This window comes from Cyprinus carpio, chromosome B5 (assembly GCF_018340385.1).
Source record: "Cyprinus carpio isolate SPL01 chromosome B5, ASM1834038v1, whole genome shotgun sequence".
Lineage (NCBI taxonomy): Eukaryota > Metazoa > Chordata > Actinopteri > Cypriniformes > Cyprinidae > Cyprinus > Cyprinus carpio.
In genome coordinates, this window is record NC_056601.1 from 5,149,206 (window position 1) to 5,169,295 (window position 20,090).

The 20,090-nt window shown below is 36.7% G+C and overlaps 1 protein-coding gene across 12 annotated transcripts; it reads right to left on the reverse strand.

The window, feature by feature from the left end:
- Nucleotides 1–553: 553 nt before the first annotated feature.
- Nucleotides 554–18,863, reverse strand: LOC109090464 (MAP7 domain-containing protein 2-like). 12 transcript variants are annotated; one of them, XM_042723787.1, is made up of 18 exons: nt 18,528–18,863; nt 16,536–16,646; nt 16,308–16,418; nt 16,071–16,148; nt 15,329–15,492; nt 13,659–13,758; nt 11,587–11,682; nt 9,503–9,615; nt 8,359–8,473; nt 7,798–8,205; nt 6,639–6,789; nt 6,042–6,213; nt 5,597–5,701; nt 5,059–5,109; nt 4,722–4,776; nt 2,766–3,591; nt 1,934–2,194; nt 554–1,814 (listed from the first exon to the last, which is right to left on the reverse strand). In XM_042723787.1, exons 1-17 carry the CDS (start codon nt 18,568–18,570, stop codon nt 1,936–1,938), a joined length of 2,958 nt encoding a protein of 985 aa, XP_042579721.1. In that variant the 5' UTR covers nt 18,571–18,863; the 3' UTR covers nt 554–1,814; nt 1,934–1,935. The 12 variants fall into 12 exon arrangements, 11 of the variants coding, with proteins under 11 accessions (XP_042579721.1, XP_042579722.1, XP_042579720.1 ...); XM_042723788.1 differs by having other exon boundaries at nt 16,317–16,418; nt 16,536–16,649; XM_042723786.1 differs by having other exon boundaries at nt 16,536–16,649.
- Nucleotides 18,864–20,090: the final 1,227 nt, after the last annotated feature.

The following is a 20,090-nucleotide window of genomic DNA, read 5'->3' on the forward strand; positions in this document are numbered from 1 at the left end:
ATTATCTGAATATCAAACCTTATCTGATCTTAAAGTTCTTTTTTGCATGAACTTTATTTTCTGTGCTCATTGGTCCTGTGTAACAGATCTAGCATATACAGTTTATAATTACATTTTCTGCCCATATGCTTTTCTACCAAAGTAGATTAAGTACATTAAAATCAATACAGTAATATGTATTACTAGAAAGGTTTTACCCTGTGAAAGAAAATAATCTTATCATTGCATTTATTATCTAACAGTAGATCAGATAAAATGATAAAACAAAGACCAATAGTGTGCTGATACATTTCAGTGGCCATTATATTTATATTAAAAAAAAAAAACGCTACTTACACAAAATATTATGAATCATGCAGCCGGAGTGGTAATTTATATTCTGATAATATATCGTCTTTTTCAAAGTGTGCCTATAAACCAGGTCTTATGTATATTACGTGTAACAAGAGATTAGAAAGTAACTGGAGATGATAGGGCACTACAGATGAATTGTTAGTGCAACAAGGGGGTGTTAAAAGACTAGAAAAGAAATCCATCAAGTACAGGAGACACATGAGCTGGTAAAGACAGTTTATTGGTTTATTTCTAGGCATATAGTTATGGCTTGATGCTCATGCCACCATGCACATCATCTACAGTAATCACAACTTAAAGTCACTGCTGTACTGTATTTAGTGATTGAAGCTGAGACACTTGGAGAAGTTTAGAAGTTCCCTGCAGGCTAATTTAACAGTTTTTCAAGTAAGCTTTTTTTGTGCATCCACACTATACAGAACAATTAAACAAAGCCGTCAACTCTCATACCCACCCACTCCAAACATATGTATACCTGCAACACCCATAGACTAATGAAGTGTTCAGGTAAGTAAAAGCACATCAATGGGTTTTTGGTTTGGACCACAACACTTTCCTTCTTTAATGTTAAGGAATAAAGTCAGGACTCCAATATAACTGGTTTACATTTGTCAAAAGAACTTCTGAGACTGAAACTACATTGTTAAGCACAGTAATGACACCGGAGGAAAAATATGACACTAATTACTGGTAAACTAGGGCTTTAAAATGGGCTTACTGCCATTAATTCTTTTTATAATATACATGCTGTATTCACTGATGGTCATATTTCTCTAATGTGCTAATGTCCTGTGGTACAAGCATTTCATAGCAAACTGGGGGATTAATACAGTGTGATGCAATGCAGGAGATGTTAGTTGAGCTTAAAATACACAGCAATTTCTCAACAAAACAGTTCATAATAATACTGTTACCAATGAGAGAGCGAGTCGACTGACAAAGAAACCTTTTATCATGTATTCTAACTACAAAGAGTTAATATTTCACACTATTTATTACTTCATACAGTTATGCTTTCTAAAATATAAGTGCAACCAATCAGTGTTCTGTCTCTATCCATTAATGACGATGTCATTGGAAAATGCTGAACTCTGGCATAAGATACCAAGATACCTTCAAAGTATTATGTCCAAACCCTCTTACCAGGAATTTTAGCCATCCACATCTGTACGTATATAAACATACAACACACACGTTTGGTGAACACTACACACTTGAATTAAATTCCGTCTATAATACTGAACCACAGCTTCAATACACTTGGTTTTTGTGCTGTAAAGATTAAAGGCAGAAGGACATCATTTTTAATGGGGACAACATTGAAACCAGACAGACAAATTTCGCACTCATGCCCAGGAGTATTGTCTTCCTTCATTTCCACTTTCTTTCCTTTTCTGTTAAAATGAGATGAGCAGTTATCCCATTGCAGTCAGCTGCACCAATGCAGTCTGTCATATTACCTGGTAAATAGAGGAAAATATGTCTTTATGATGACAAATCTGTATGAAGTGTAGACCTGTTGCTGATTACATCTATTCTCATGCAAAAGTATACAAATTGCATTCAACCGAACTTGTACCATTATTGTACGTGGTGTTTGTCAGAGGCTGGAGGGTTGGTGGGAATGAGTTTGGAATCGGATCCAGGGCTACAGACCCCTTCTATTAGATTCTTGTTGCAGTCGCCCAGGCTGGCAGCAGGAGAGAGTCTGGGATAAGCTACTTGTCCAGTCAGATCCAACAGGTCCTCTAGAGCACGCATGTTATTCATTCCATTCTGCTGGGGAGAGTTCACTGGCGAGAATTCGGGGATGGAAATTAGTTCCTCCTTCGAAACTGGGCTGAGAATACAAAAAACAAAGAAGACCACAAGATTCCCTGTAAATTTGAGGTACCGAGGTAGTTAGGCCTCATACCCCCCAAATGTTGATAATGGGTCAGTCTCTATTCAGAATAATGAATTGCATACCAAAGATACAAAATACAGAAAAATATACATTATGAAATGTATTTTTACTGCTAAATAAATATGTTAAATATTTTCTCGAAATCGATTGAATATGGGATTTATATATTTAATTGTATGAATGTACTTTGTAATTTATATTTACTTTCTTACATAATTTATTGTGTAACATGTTGTTTTATTTACATCTGTCTGTTTTTGTACTTTTTTCTGTACAATATATAATCTGTCTTGTATAAACCAGGTCTCAATAATGATTATATTACATATAGCAGTATAGGAGATGACAGGTTGCTGCAGATTAGTGTGTGTAAACACATTTTATTTGAATTTATTTTTTCAGATTTTTTAACCTTTTTGTCTTACTGGGATGCAGTTCCTACCTGGTTGGTGTAGGGCAGTCCAGTGTACAGGATATGTTGACACAGTCATTGTGTCAAACTCACCTAACCTCCATGTACTGCACTTCATCTGCCGCTCCGCTCTTCCCCTCCAGACGAATAAGAGGCAGAGGGGGTTTTGACTCTGGCAACGGGGTCAAGGAAGAGGGTGGGTCGTCGTTCCCTCCCTCCTTTGGTTTCTGTGTTATCATATGTCCACCAGCCTGAGAGACAGTCTTTGCTTGTGGGATAGTTACCATTGAGCTCCTCTGTCCGTTAGCACAAGGGATGTCAGACTTCTTCACAGTGATGTCCTTCTCGGGTCCCTGAGCTGTGGCCTGTCCATTCATTTGTACAGAATCAGGTGTTTTCACTTGGATACTGGCCTCCTGTTTGTCCACCTGAGTGATAGTTTGGCTTTTTCCATTGGTCATGTTGTTGTGAGTGGGAGTATTTGCAGGTGCTTTCACTTGGGATTTACTGTCTGTCATCACAATACTCTTAATATTTGCTACTGTGTTTTCAGGCGAGCTCTTCAGCGGGGTTACCTGCACCTTTGCTGCTAATGCGTCTTCTCGCTTTATCTCCTCCTTCATTTGTAAACTTTGGGTCTTTACCTCTTCGCTCTCTTGTCTAACAGTCTTTGCATTCTCTTCACTTACCTTTTCTTTCTCTTGTGTTTTAACTGCAGTAGGGTTCATGTTCACATGGGCGTTCGAGGAGGGATTTTTTGAGGGCATGTGAGCAGGTGACTTCATCTGCTCATTTGCACATCCATTCTCTGGTGGTTTCCCTGGACTCTCCTGTTTGTCGGTCTGGTCGTGCACAGAGGTTGTCTGAATGGAGTTGGCCTGAGATTTGACTTCAGCATTTGAGATCAAATGGTTATGACCTGAGAAGAAAATAGTGTTGAACAGTTATAATAGTGAATGATATTTTAAGATTGATATTAGTCTGCAAATTTTTAACAGATGTCAAAGGCACACATTTTTTTAAAGGCACCTAAGGAAAAACCACATACTGTATATATTACATATATTTTGGTATAAATTGTTTTACATATAAGTTGTTTGTTGGTAATGTTTTTGAATATTTTACCTTTTTTCTTTAATATATTTTAAAATGTAATTTATTCCTGTGATAGCAAAGCTAAGTGATTAGAAATTTTTCTAATTTGCTGATTTGGTCCTCAAGAAACATGACTTCTTATCAATGTTAAAAACAGTTGTGCTGCTTAATATTTTTGTGGTAACCATGAGACACTGCTTTCATGGTTCTTTGATGAATGAATAGTTCAGAGAATAATTTTTATTTGAAATACATATTATTGTAACACGTATTTACTGCCACTTTAGTTCAATTTAATGCATCCTTTCTAAGTATTATAGTGTAAATAATATTTCACTAGTAGTAGATATTTTTCTAGCGCAAGACTACAAAACATTTCTTAACATATTATAAATATATGAGTCACATTCGAGATGACTAGTGACGGCAAGACAACTGAACTGAACATTTTGTACACTGGTTGTTTTTGTATTTTGTGATTCATTATATGCAATGTGTCACAAACACATCTTTCTAAAACACCTAATATAGTAAAAAACCACACAAATGACTGCAACTTAATGCAGAGCAGACTAAATATAGTCAGTGCAGCCTTTGAACAGATCACCTTGAACACAGCCTTTGACAGAGAATACGGTCCCCTGCTGCCCTCTCCTGCCACTGCTGCAGATACTGCAGCGATGGAAAAATACCAGCAGGGCTGGCCTGATACATTAGCAGTATATACACATTTGCCTCTAGGGTGAGAACAGTCTAAAACGGACTATGACTGGCAGTAGTGAACACTTTTAGATGCATTCACAAAACAGGCAACCCTCAGTGCATGGGTAACATTTCTAAGGATAGCCAGATAGAAAAAACACCCAATAATACTTCAAAATGTTGTTATTAACATGGGTTTTAACAGTGTTTGGTGTGTGATTGTGAGCGTGAGAGAGCAGGGTTGAGTCGTACCTGGAGGAGAGTTGGGGTGGGAGACAGGAGACAAGGGCTCTGGGCTGTCCTCTCTCTGTGGGAATATCAGGTCATTCTGTTACTTTACCTTTCAGAGTAATCATTTACGCTCTACTTTTTTTTTACTTAACACAAAAAGGGGTATTTACGTCACATTCACATGGATGGTAATCCATGCAGGTATTTGTCTTAGCTGTACAAGTCTAATTTAACTGCTTTTTTTGTGATGAGTAACACTTTACTACTGTACAGTGTAGTACAAACTTTATTCAGCTCACTGAAGACACTGAACAGTTATAAAGTTAAATGTGATGGACAGTTTGTTTCTCACTGATACCTTCATCTCACCATCACTCTTCCTGGTTCTCTTCATTATTTCTTCAATTCTCTGCAGAGAACAATTTAAAAACATTTTAGTATTTTTCTATGGATTGATTTTATAATATATTATACAGATTTATTATATTATTATGATTATTATTTCTTAATATTAATTGTATTTTAATATCATTATTAATAAGGATTGTATGATCCCTGTAAAATATCAATATGCAAGACATTTAAAGTGTAACTAAAGTATACTTGCAATAGTTCCACTTCAGCACAGTCAAATACACATCAGTATATCTAACTTTTAGACCTCAGCACAATTGAAGTGCATTAAGTACAAAATTAGTTCCAGTTCCAGTTTAGCAGATTTTAAGTATACCAGTTTAGTATACTAAAAGTACAATTGCAGGCAGGGTGCAATTTTTTACGGAGCACATAAATTTGTAAATGTATTCATAGCATACTTAGCATGAAATAAATGTATTTCAAATACATTTTAGTATGTTTATGTTTCACTAGGGGTGGCTTGCTGCTGGTCGTGTTACCTTTTTTCGCTGTTGTCTTTCCTGTTCCTCCTGCTGTTTGAAAAGCTCTCTCTCCTGCTGCTGACGCTCAGCATCCTTTTGAGCACGAATATCTGCCTCCTCTTTCTATTAAACACACAGACACAACTGAAGGTTAGGAATCTACAGAGAGATCGACTGATAGATAGACTGATAAAGATATGAGAACCATATTTAACTGCAGTATGTACTTGGCCTTATTATTTGATTCCATCGTATCTCTTATGGAGAAATGGAAGATTTAGAAGAGTGGAGTAAAGAAAAGGATGCTGAGTGAAAATAAATTTGGGACCCATGTAAAATGACTTATTGTCAGTGTTTGTTGTTGGCTTTGAAACACAATATTACGTTCTTCAGAAGTTTAGAGCAAGCTAATGCCTTTTGGTCCAGTGACTAAAAAGGCTAATTTCACTTTAAATCTTCTGACCTCTTTCTCCATCTGAGCCTGAAGCTCCTTCTCCTTCTGTTTTTTCTCCTCCTGCTCTCTCTTCTTCCGTTCCTGCTCTTGTCTACATTTCTCCTCCTCAGCTTGACAAGCTTTTTCTTTGAGTCGAGCTCTTTCCTCCAGCTGCCTCTTCTTAAGCTGCTCACTCTTTATTCTGAAAATTACACAGACCAACACAGTTTCATGAGAAAACGTCACTCTAGTGCCTTTTATCCTGCACCACCAAAATCTCACTCTTGTATTCAAGTGACATTCAAACATCACACTGGAAAAGTATTAAAATCATTATTTCGTGCATTTAACATTTTAAATGATCTTTTATTTATGTCTTTTTATATGATACCTTTCAGACTTATAATTGTACAGCATTTTGGTACTTTGTGGTTTTTAAGTTCTTTATAAATACATTTGAATTGAAAAACACATACAGAAAGCACCTTCAAAACTGGCAGAAACCCCACAGATTAAAATTTCTAGCACAAGATTCAAAAACATTTGTTAACACAGTTATGCAACACATACGCAAACGCTTTGTACACTAGTTCAGAGATATACAGCATCAGTCATACACACACATACTTTTCCTGCTCCTCCAATTCCCTGCGTTGTTTCTCCTCCTGTTCCTTCAGAACTCTGGCCAGACGTCTGCGTTCTGCAAGCAGACGAGACGCCTCCTCAGCGTCTGTCGTTCCAGCAACCGCCTTGCCAGGAGAGTTCAGAGGTGAAGGATCTGTGAGAGAGTAAAACAAGATACGCGAGTGTAAATCATCTTCACAATTTAACGCTGCTGTGAATGAGAAAAGCATAAATACAACTGATGAATATCATTGCAGTTAAAATGAGTTTAAACAAGTCCAAAAAATAAGGAAGACCACAAATCAGGATCCCTTTAGTCTCAAGGACCTAATTTATATAGTAACTATTTTATACTAATGAGGCTATGTATGCATGGTTTACAATATTATCAAAATCTTATAGTGTAGACATAGTCATATATAGTGAATAAATGTCAACAGCACCAGTATCTATCATGATCGATATAGATAGAAATATTTTATATATTATTTTTATATTTTTTATAAGAAACTGAAAGATATTTTATAAAAATCTATTTCAAATACATTTTTTTATGTTTCACCAGGGGTGGCTTGCTGTTGGAACAGATATATAATATATATATATATATATATATATATATATATATATATATATATATATATATATATATATATATATATATATATATATATACATATATACATATATATATATATATATACATATATATATACATATATATATATATATATATATATATATATATATATATGTATGTATGTATGTATGTATGTATATGTATATATATGTGTGTGTGTGTGTGTGTGTGTGTGTGTATACACATATATACATACATATAATTTTTTATGCATTTAAAATATATTTTATTTTTGTATTTTTATAAGATATCTTTCAGTTTCTTATAACTGTATAGCAGTTGTGGTTTTTGAGTGCTTTCCAAATAGACAAAAAAAACACACACCCAAAAAGCACCTGCAATGCTGGCAGAAACACCACAGATTAAAAAAAAAAATTTGTATGTATGTGTATATATATACACATTAAAAATATGTGTATATATAATATATAATATAATAATATATATATTTATGTATGATAAAGTAAGTCTGCACTAGTGCGCTGAAGGAGGTTCATATTGTCTTCCAGGTTTCAGACCCACCTGCAGTCACATCATTACAGTTTGATTTGGGATGTTTTTTCTCAGGGGTCTCCAGCATTTCATTCTTTTTCTGTTGGTTTTCCAAAACTACACTTTTCTTCTCCTTTGACCCATTAATGTGATTTTCTATCTTCATTGTTCTTCTTTCTGGAGGTGGTGTGCTGGAAACACTTGTCTCCATTTTTGGTTCCTTATCCAGACTTTCATTGTTAGGGCTCCTGTTCTGATGGATTTCAGCCTTGAGAGACCTGCCCTCCTTAGGATCCTGACTTCTGATGTCTTCAGCTTGCTTGTCTTCTGTCTTCCTGTTGCTGTCACTGGCCGGTGTGGATGGTCTGTGTTTCATAGGGGAGGGTGGATACTGCCGCACTGTACAGGGCGACTGAGTACGACTCTTAGGCAATAACTCAATGCATACAAACAGAGAGCTGATTCAGATGCTTATAGTCAGCACATTACTGATAAAACATGTAATTAATCAGAGGTCACTTTGTCAACATCTTACATATATACTGAAAATAATATATATAGGTAAGTGTGGATGTGTGTATGTATCTTACTTAGGTGTGGCAGGTGAGGCAGAGCGCCGGGTAACATCAGCAGGAGATTTAGCACGCCGAACCGGAGAACCTGTGGCTGGAGAGCCAGTCCTCCTCTCTCTACGCAATCTCTCTTTCTGCAACAAACACAAATAATTCACAGAAAAATGTCATAACATTCCACTGGGGAATTCCAAAGAGCAGTCTAAGAAACCAATAATCTGCTGTTTTAAACCACTTGAAAACAGATTTCATCTCCAAATCAGTTTTTCCAGAAGTCAACTATTTATTTCTGCCTTTACACCTGGATTATCTTTGATAAGTTGATTAAATATAATTAAAGATCAACTTTGTTTGACAGAGTAGATGTAAAAAGGCAATGGCAATTCTGCTTTCCCCTAGTAAAAAAGTAATATATTTAAAATACATTTATTTCATACTGAGTATAGTTTAAATCTATTGACATATTTACTGACATATTACTCGAGACTTGCTGCTTAAAAAAAATAAAAATAACTATAAATAAACTTTGTGCACATTGCACATTTTATAATATTAAGCCTAAAATGCATTTTAATGCCACCCCTGATGAGGATTGTATGATCTTTGATTAATATCAGCCTTTAAATGCAAGATATTTCAAGTGTACCTGAAGTATACTTGCAATAGTTCCAGTTTATCCCAATCAAATATACTTCAGTATGTCTTTAGTTGGACTTCAGCACTACTTCCACACAATTAAAGTGCATTAAGTATAAAATTAGTTGTTCCAGTTTAGCAGACTTTAAGCATACTAGTTAACTATACCAACAGTACAATTGCAAGGTATTTTTATTAAGCACATAAACATATAAATGTATTTGTAGTATACTTAGAATGAAATAGATGTATTTCAATATATTTTTTAGTATATTTATTTTTCACTAGGGTCATGAATAATAATTAATTTATTTAGAGTAGTAGCTGATAACTAGCTGCTGTAAGAGCATAGGGCAACATGCCTAATAATGCAGTTTTTTTGGTTATTAAAACTGTTATAAAACATTAAACATATACATACATAACTGAGTACACTCAGTATGTAGCCTATTTTATTGTAAGCTTTTGTCTTGTACCCCATGAACAGAAGAGGAGTGCTTTTGTGTTTGTTCCAGATCTGTCCTGACCTTGGGTGTGTTGGGGGCACTGAGAGCTCTATTGGACTCTTCTGTTGGCACAGGGTTGTTTCTTCTCCGACTCGGTGACCCTCTGTATGGTAACCTGTGAGGACTGGAGGGCACTGCGTGGGAGAGACATGGGAGCATTTCCTGGTCAGAACAGATCTGTCAATATTACCACTTGAGGCTACAGATTGTAAAAAAACGACATTGAACATTAAGCAAGCCACATGTACACACATACACATTCCTTGGTTATTTAAAACAAAACAAACAAAAACTTTATTCAGTGGCACGAATGAACACAGATGTTATTCAGCTCCTGTGTGAAGCTTTAATAAGGTAATACACCTGTTCCCGAGTGTGTGTACTGGTATATATGGTTTATGAGGACACAAAAGTGTATAATGACATGGGTACTACAATGTAAACATGGTTTATGAGGACATTTCCTGTGTCCCCATAAAACAAAAGACTTAAAAAACATACAAAACTGTGTTTTATGAAATTCAGTTTTCTGTAAGTGGTAGGTTTGTAAAGTAGAAAAACCATTATGCCTATGGAGAGTCCCCGTAAACCACAAATGCAAGTATATGTGTGTGTGTGTGTGTGTGTGGTTATGTTAATGTGCCAATGCCTCTTAAATAAATAAAACAATTCAACTGAGTTCTAATTAGAAAGAAAAACCACCCAATAATAGAAACATGCACACACACTTCAATATCAGAAGAACCACATCGCTGTGATCAAAGTACTGGTTCACACACATGAAGTTGTAAGTACAAAAAGTACACTCACAATCAATACAACACACGCAAAAAGACACCACAGCACACAGACATTCAGATTTGCTTTGACTTTCACCAACCAAATATTGAGCCAGTAGAGCAAGTGCACATTGAATATACAGTGCCGTGCTAAAGAATTCATAATTTCTCCCATTTTCTGACATTTTTATTCAAAGCACTGATATCGCTTACCACCATAATTAAATAGAGCCAAAGATTATCAGCTGAACTGAGACCAGAATTTGTTTTTTCACCATGTTCTTTTTGACTAATAAGTATTTTTATATTGCACAAAAATTGGTTCTGTCCTGTGCAGAACCACTGTCTTGATGCAGGAGTTTTCTAGATGGTTGCCAGGGTGTTGCTAGCATGTTGAAATTAATATTCTAAAGTGTTCTAGGTGGTTTCTATGTGGTTGTACTGGCCAAAGTCAACAGAACTCATCCCCAGGTGTGATACCTGGTCACAAGATATGGCTCAGATTTCTCCTTCATTGTAAAATGTGATCAAATTTGCTAAATTTTAAAGACACAAAAGGTTCATTGTCTGTTGTCAATACTGTATGGTGTATGAAGCACTGGTCACACAAAGTTTATTTTTTATCATACAGTTAATCTGTGTGACCAATTTTCACTTTTTGCATGTGGAATGTTTTCACTCTCATATGAAATCCAGCATCGCATGCATTTCTAATCAAAAGACAGGAATGTGATTGCACCTTAAGCCTATATGCAGTTTTTGTTGTTGTTGGCCAGTTTTATCACCTATCAAGCAAACATCCAAAGTCAGAATATTTAAAAAGGCATTAGCACTTGCCATAGCAAACACTACTACCGTAATTTTTTTCAGTGCTTAGAGGTTGAAGAAAAACCACATGAAACTGAATGTCGATGAAGAATATGTAATTCAGTGATTGAGAGAGACTTGGCCTAAATACTTCTACAAGGCACTGTACATTCAGATTAGGTATAGCAGCATGTGAATTGCTCAGCAAAACAAACACTGGACATAATTTTACTTGAAAGCAGCCTCCTCTTTTCATCCCCTTATCTTGCTGGCTCTTGTAACTTGCAAATATTTTTACATAGCATTTATGAACAGACCTAAAATATTTGAGACCTGAAAGGCAGCTGGGTCACATCTGGATATGCAAGCATTTACCCCACTTAGCCGCCTAAGTGCTCAAGCAGGAACAGGGGAAGGAGAGCAGGCTGGTTTAGAGTTTTGGGATGGAAACCAAAAATGGTGTCAATCCGAGGGGACTGGGGTAAGAGGGGATGATAAAAGGCCAGCTAGGGTTCATACCGTTGCCTGATTCGATGGCAGCAGGAGAGGGGACAGCGAGGTCATGGGGGAGGGTGGAGGCAGCAGAGAGAGGAGGCGGGGCATTCTCCCAGTCTCCTGGGCGATAGGGTCACGGTAGAGCACAGCAGAAACAGCAGAGCGTTATGGACAGACTGGGCACCCTTAGGTGAAGCATGTGTTTTTGGAGTGGTTTGTGTGTTGCACACACACCTAAACACTTCACCACATCCTCTGGCGCTCTTTAAGCATGGCAGCCAGACACAATGAGCAGGGCTGAGCTGATTCAGACACACTCAAACTCAAAACCTGCATCCTTCACATTCACACACCGCAATCATCAAAAAACATCAGAACACACTTTTCATGAGGGTTCTCAATAAGCATTCACATTTATGGGGTAAAAAGGCATAGTTCACCACCACCACCACCACCACCAAAAAAATATATATTTCTGTTGACTTGCATTGTATTTTTTTACATGACATTTTTTGTACATGCAATGGAAGTCAATGTGAAAATCTGTAAACATTCTTAATTTTTTTTTCTTCCACATAAGAAATAAAGTCATACAGGTTTGGAATGACATAAGTGTGTGAGCAGTGTTGGGAAGGTTCCTTTGGAAATGTAATAGGTTAAAGATTACAAGTTGCCTTTAGATTTAAAATGTAAAACTATTCAATGACTTTATTAAAAAAATGTAACTGATTACATTGATTACTTTTCTAAATTTCTAACAAATGTTTTCAACTGTTAAACATTTTCAAACATTTAAACCAGGCAGGGTTAACCTTCAGAATCTTTCATCATTTCAATAATTTATTTTTAATGCATAGCCCCTTCGAAATCAGCACCTCTTTTCACTTTGAGATCATTCTGAGGTTGAATATAGATTTAAAATCATAACAGGAAATAGTTTAATAGCTATAAGACTATTTTTGAAATCAAATCTTTGCATACAGGAAACACTGATATCTAAAAGTTAATCTAAAAAAAAACCCAAAGCATAGACATAAACCAAAATAGGAAACAAAACACTTATTCCGTGTCCTAAATTCCTGAAGCATTGGTGTCTCATATTTTAGAGCAGACAATGTAATTTGGGAAATAAATCAATTAAATCTGTATGTGTGTGAAAATATTCAGATGTAACCCCCTTTGTAATCTTTAAACTAATTTAATTACACATTTTTTTCTCAGTAAATGTGACTGATTACAGTAACATTTTTTTTGTAATTAAATTACATAATTCCGATACATGTAACTAGTCCCCAACACTATGTGTGTGAGTAAATGATGACAGAATTTTCATTTATGAGTGGACTATCCGTTTATTACGAAACGTTCAAATGTCACTATGGATAAAAACATCTGCTAAACGAATTAATTTAACCTTTTTCGTTAAAATAATAATAATAATAATAATATTTAAATCGTTTAGATTTCACAAATTTTACAATCTACACTGACTTGCATGAATAAATGCTTTCAGAAATGTTACACAAACAAGCTTTCTTCCTTCTGAACATCCCTAGCTTCTTAAATGATTAAATCTAAGGCCCCAAATCAATAACGAATTTCTTAACCAATTAATGTGCTCGTATCTAAATCAAGCCAATAGGACGGGGAGCAGCACGCAGAAAGTGCTGACTCACTCGTGCCCCCCTGTCCTTCCTCTGATGAGCTGAAGTATGAAACCTGAGTTCTAGTAACACTGTGTCCTAAAGCCCAGATGAAAATCATACAACATGCAAGGACACACTGCACTGCAGTGACACAGAAACGCTGCAACAGCTTCTCAACACTGTCGGAAATTGAAAATAAATGTTCTTGAACCCTTACAAAATAAATGGCGAAGAAAAAACGCTAAACAAATGAACTTGAATTTAGTTAGAAAAAAGCCACACAGAAGCATTTCATGAGTTGAACCTGAGTTGACTGTTGAAATCCACCACATCATGAAACATTTCCTCACAGTAGTGCATTACTTCCATTCTCACTCCATCACTGCTCACTCCCCTCCTCCCAGTCTCTGTTTTTCTTCATCCAGTGTGATGTGTGTGCATTACACTCACCTTGAGCGGTGCCGTTGGGACCCCATGCCCAGCGTTTATTCCTGTTCTCCAGCTGCAAGCTGCGCTCCAGTGATTTCCTCATTAGAGTTTCCAGACGCTCCTGTGTGTGCCGTTCCAGCACAGGAAACACCAGACACTTACTTCACCAGTGGACATTTACACCAACAACATCAGTAGAACCACAAGGGGAGTAGATATATGCAATGACAGAAAAATAATCTTCATCTACACTACCCATAATTTCATATGATTTCCTATATATACTGTTCAAAAGTCTGGGGTCAGTAAGATTTTCATTTAGTTATTTATTTATTTTTGAAAGAAAGTAATACTTTTATTCACAGAGGATGCATTAAACTGATCAAAAGTGTCAGTAAAGAAATGCATAATGTTAGGAAAGATTTCAATTTCAAACCAATGTTGTTCTTTTGAACTTTCTATTCGTCAAAGAATCCTGAAAAAAAAGGTTTCCACAAAAATATTAAGCAGCACAACTGTTCAACATTAATAACAAGAAATGTTCAAATAAGCATATTAGAATGATCAGCATATAGAAGGATCATGTGTCACTGAAGACTGGAGTAATGATGCTAAAAATTCAGCTTTGCCATCACAAGAATAAATTACATTTTAAAATATATTAAAATAAGAGAGTTGTTTCAAAAACATTGTGAAAATAAATTGTACTAACCCCACACTTTGGCAGTGTAGTGCCAAATCAAGTACTAAATAACACCTTCATTTTCTTCATTAAGTTCTAAAACATTCACTTCTAGAGATATGGCACTAATAGGCACCACATGAATAGCAAGTTGCATACTCAGATATTGACATGGCAATTTATGAAGCAAATTTCAGCCATCTCATTTAAGCTTCCATTTGTATTTGCTTTGAAAATACATCTATGAAAATGGTTCCAGCTACATTTGTTGAGTCCAGCATCACCTCCCCCGCATGCCACCTTGTTCCTCTTTCGTTCTTTGCCCACTCCTTTTCAGGACCAGCCTTTCCAAAATGAACACAGTTGTGAAAGCCTACTGTGTGGCAGATGAAAGACGTGTTCGAGAAGAATAATGAATCCGCAGCCCAGCGAGAGACAAGGATTAAAATAAAGTCTGATCTGATCTGGCCAAATCCCTCTGATTGGAGAAGTATCACAAGCCACGGAACCCAGTAAACACTCACAGGCTCATAACAGATAAATGAGTGTGTAAGAATAGTGTCTGCCCTGTGGGTGGGTGATATTACATGGCAAGGTAGGAATCTATCGCCATAGATACAGTGCGATTGCTGAAAATGTCATTTTGCACAACATAAAATGTTGTGATTCTTTTTGTTTCTCTTAAACTCAGATGGTTTTGAATTGCACCATATGAATTTATTCACAAATCAGGCATAAATTTATTTACAATACATGCAGGCCTAATTGCCCTAAAGCTATTGGAGATTATATACAAAAGAAGGTTTCATTTGAGTGGCTGGACTGAATGATTATCTAATTGCGTCCTGACATCTGGCATATCAGTGCCATAAGAGAAAATCTGAAAGCATTTGAAAGGTCAAGGGAAGAATAGCATCTTGTGTCCATCTTAATTGAAGTGTCTGCTCTTTCATGACTCCTTGCTTGGACATCAAGTCCTAGGACAGATGCATTTGACTAGATCTCTGACCTTCTCCTCCTCCAGCTGGTGTCTTCTCTTCTCCTCCACGGCTGCTCTGCGAAGCTCCTCCTTCTGTCTCTGCTCCTCCAGCCGCTTCCATCGCTCTTCCACCGTCTTCTCATACTGCAGCTGTGCCCGCCTTTCCTTCTCCTTTATAGCTTGCTCCCGTGCAGCTGAGAGACAGAGAGAGAGAGAGCGAGAGAAACTATTTACTTCATTTTGGCTTGTTATGAAACAACACCAGCAATCTCAAAGCCATTCATCATTTTTACTGACAGCTTCAGAAATTTTGGGGCTGTTCTCTATGTAAATATACACTAGATGGGACAAAACCTTTGGCAGTTTGCATTAATGTGTTAATGTATGCGTGAAGTAAAAAAAAAAAAAGTTGTTTTGCTATCCTTGAGATGCACTGCATCTAGCGTCCTGTGCAAATCACTAAATCATGTGCAATGCAATACACCACCACTATTAATATTAATTTGATTTAGAAAATGATCTTTCTTTTATTCATTACTGTAGCTTAAACAGTAAATCATGGTGCTAGTGACACTAAGATCATAGGTCCAAGAATGCATGGACTGATAAAATATAGACCTTCAATGCAATGTAAGTTCATTTGAATAAAATCATCTGACATGCATAGATTAAACCTTCATCTCATATTCCTCAGAAATCTTAGAATCACCCCTGTGAGTCAATCTGAATTCAATGCACCCACACATTCAGAGACACGAACAGTTACACTTACCCAAACTCTTCTCCCTCTCTTCACGTCTTTCTTTGGCAAGTCTCATTCTATCATCTGTCTTCAAATAGCCCTCCATATCTGAGAGAGAGAGAGAGAGAGAGATAGGGAAACATAAAAACAAAGGAAAATAGACACTTTATCTCTTAGACATTTTTACACAGCTTGAGCTGCTTTAGACACATAATCAGATGAGACAGGACACATCCACACAACACCAACAGAAACTGTGGGACTTACATTGTTTACCTGCAAGTGCGTTGGTATTGGGTGGATGGCGTGAAGGTGAAGGTGAAGCGTGCCCGTTGTGAGTTTTCTTTTCGGTGACAGTGAGTGGGGTCAGAGCATCAGCTTCAGGATGAAGACAAAGGATGAGGATGAAGGAGAAAGTGTATACACACACACACACACACACACACTTTTTAATTAAAATGTGTGCTTTTGCAAATTAATGTAGGATGATCTTACTGTGTTTTATAGAAGGGCTGACTTGGTTGGTTTTCTGGTAAGTTGGTGATGCATGGCTATTGCTTTGCGGTCTCTTTTCTGGAGTTAAAGGTGATGTCATTACTTTAGTGACTGCTGAGAAAAAAGAACACACCAACAGGGATGAAAACTGGTTGAAATGGCAAGCTTGGGACCTTGACATACATAGCTGGCCTTATTAAACAGGGATATTGTATCTGAGTTATAAAGACACAGACATGTAAGTATATAAAGAAAGATAAAACAGAGCATTACAGAATTACTGTTGAACAAATGAAGGTAAACAGAGTGTTCATTTGTGCTCTGAGTCAAGGACAAAGAACAGACCATTGATTCATTCTGGACTGGATTATGAATCTGAAGCCATGGCCTAGTTACTTTTGCCTCACCTATAAGCTCAATCAGTCATTTTACAGACACGTACGCTTAATAGAGTCAGACGTTATATCATTCATCCACAGGGATCTGCATCCACTAGAACACATAAACACTGTTCACTGACAATCAATAAATTAGGCAGATTAGTACAGAACAAATTTGCATTTTGTGCCTTGAGGGGTACAGTGGGTTCTAAAAAATAAACTATTAAATACAGAAATGGTTCTTGAAAGAGCAGTGAAAATGCATTGTGTCAAATGTTCTTTTTAGTTCAATTAAGTTCAGTTTTCGACCTCCTTTCTATCCTCTGCATGATGTGTCTTTTAAATAAATTGCTCACTCATGATGGTGTCCTTTGTCTGCTCCGTCTCTTTTCTTCCCTAACTCTGTTCCCATTACACACACATCCTCTTCTATAAGAAGCAGAGTAGACATAAAGCTGACTGAGAATGTGTGAGCTCAATGACATATAGTTCCATAAACAATGCAACACAACACTACAACTAAAAATGCTCATGCCATGTTCATGCAGAAAACCCCTGACAATAATGAGGTCTAACTACATACAATAGAGGTACTGTAGAGCATACAATATATTTTCAATAATCTAAAGACATGATTTGAAATTATTGTCAAAGAAACAACCATCACAACACCTTATCAAATTTCTGAATGTGTCTGAAAATGTATTTCATATAATTATATCTTTATATATCTGCTCAATATAAATAGTTTTGATATTAAGAATGGGATCAATAAAAATATTAGAGAATCATTTGAGAATCTAAGACCCTACTTTGCTTATTTAGTTCTATAAATATAATAATAAATATACAATTTAATTTGCACACACACACACACCTACTGTATATATGGATATGTAATATTATTATAAATGCTACTATAATTCACTTCATCCTAAACTTGTCAAAATGTGTGTCAAATGCATGGTTTGGACACCAAAGTAACATGCATTAGGACAGCGACAGTTCTGCAGATGCTGCTTAGATCACACACACACACACGACCGGCCGGATGTAGCTCCCTCCATCGATTTTCCATTAAATTAATTTGGCAAATGGACGTGTTCAGTATTAACGACTCTAATCTCATCAGAGTTTGACTTCATGGCGTTGGGCGGTGCTCGCCCCGTCAACTTTCGAGAACCTCCCATGCCATGAAAATACAACGCAGCACAGAAATAATGGACTTGCCCCATCTGACGATAACAATCAGACAAATAATAAACCCCTGCATCGAGTCGCGCCGACAATTGTGTGCAACAGACAGGCTAGACTAAAACAAGTAAACGTAATAAATGAAAAACCGGTCTCGAAGTGCAGCAAGGCCTGTTACAATGTAAACGCGTCATAAATCATAGCTTCAGAGGTTTTTGTCTGCCAGATCAGACAGCAGCTTTAAGCTTCGGAGAAGGAAACGATTCGAATGAGCACGTCATTGTTCTTCATCGCACCACTGTAGCATCATAAGCATGGGAATCTGAGTGTGTAAGCAAGTCATTGTCCTACTCATCCAATGCACATGCAAACATAACTGAATCATTGACGGGATGTTACCTTTGCGCAAGTCGCTCACCTGTCGTTGTACTGACAGCGGTGTTGACAGCGTTCTCCGCCATCTTCGCGGTCAACCGGCGGCTCTTCCAACCGCAATGTCACGGACAGCGCCGCAGCAAAAAGCTATACCCCCCAAAAAATCAAGCCAAGAGAAACAGCATAGCCAGCTCCTTCCTGAACTGCCGCTGCGCTACCGGGACCCGACCGCTTTACACACTCTCAGCAGAACGCGCTCTGTTAGGTTTGCAGTGAAGAATCGATTGAGGGGAAAGTTATTCTGTCCGGTGAAGAGGAGAGTCGCGAGAGGCTGGACAGCGCAGTGGTGCTGAAACACGGAGTGACGTCATCCACAGCGGCGAAGACCACGACAGAGAAACGGATTTAGGTCTTTCAAACTTTTCAAATTACACATTTAGGCGAATCAATTATTTAAGGAAATAAATATTACTTAAAATGTTATATTGGCAAAAAGGTAATCCATACACATTACACATTTTAAGTAATATAGTCAGACTAATTTTAGATTTCTAGTTTCTCGTTTTTCACATTGATTTTATCCTGTACCATACTGATAGCCTATAAAAATACAAAGAGCATAGGCTATATTCCATTTGTTATCAACAACATGAAGTGCATTAAACATAAGTCAAGGTTTCCCAAGCTGGGGTTTATGAGTTTGAGAAGTTAATAATTAATTCAATCATAAAAAAATGTTAAATGAAAACAATTTTAAAATGAATCAAAATAAAAAACACTTGCTGAATAAAATGAAATATTCTGTTTGTTTACCTGCATATCTTGTGACCATAACCAACATCAGAGATCCATGAATATAGAAATTAACATTTAAAAATTTCTGGTACTTCAAATAAAAATATATTAGGTGAAAGAGGATCAGATATTATTTTCAGTACTTGGTTATTGAAAAATTATTGCTACTGTGTAAATAATTATTGTGTAATCATGTAATCCATAAAATGCAGTCTGATTAAGAGTATTTTAAAATGTAATTTCATCTAATTAAATTTTGGAATCTGATTACGTAGGCTAATTCAGATAATATGTAATCAGTTACTACCCAGCTCTGCATGTACATAGGCCTATGTATATATAGTGTGTGTGTGGAGAAATGTTTCACTTTTTTCCAGATGGACAAGCAGGAAGCATGCACTCACTAGCTATATTTGTCCATTCAATCCCACTGACCTCATAAATACGCAAATAAAAATGATTACATTATGGTTTTTTAATTGTAATGTGGATTCTTGATGAACAGTGTTAAACACAGTTAATTCTTTTTCAGAATTAACTATTTTAAGTGTGCAAAGCCTCATTTACTCTTCGAATTTGCTCAAAAAGGGGTCAAAAGAAACATTTAGTAGCAATCAAATGACCAACACTGCATCACAGGTCTCCTCTGTGGAGATGGGCCATGTGATATGGATGAAACATGGCAGCCGATACAGCCGGAGGGCAGCAGGACTGGCAGTAACGAGTCCAGATGAAGTGGGTCAGTACTTCTCTTACAAAACGACGCACTCAGACAGAGAGTACAACAGTAGACAAGATCGACTCCAGACAA

What these genes read in the sequence shown, in the direction of transcription:
- LOC109090464 (XM_042723786.1), bottom strand. Translation starts at nt 18,570, where the DNA reads ATGGCGGAGAACGCTGTCAACACCGCTGTCAGTACAACGACAG. An exon ending in CAGCCCTTCTATAAAACACA is followed by an intron (nt 16,419 to 16,535) that starts GTAAGATCATCC and finishes TTCATCCTGAAG; the next exon opens with CTGATGCTCTGACCCCACTC. An exon ending in CTGTAATGATGTGACTGCAG is followed by an intron (nt 6,790 to 7,797) that starts GTGGGTCTGAAA and finishes ACTCTCTCACAG; the next exon opens with ATCCTTCACCTCTGAACTCT.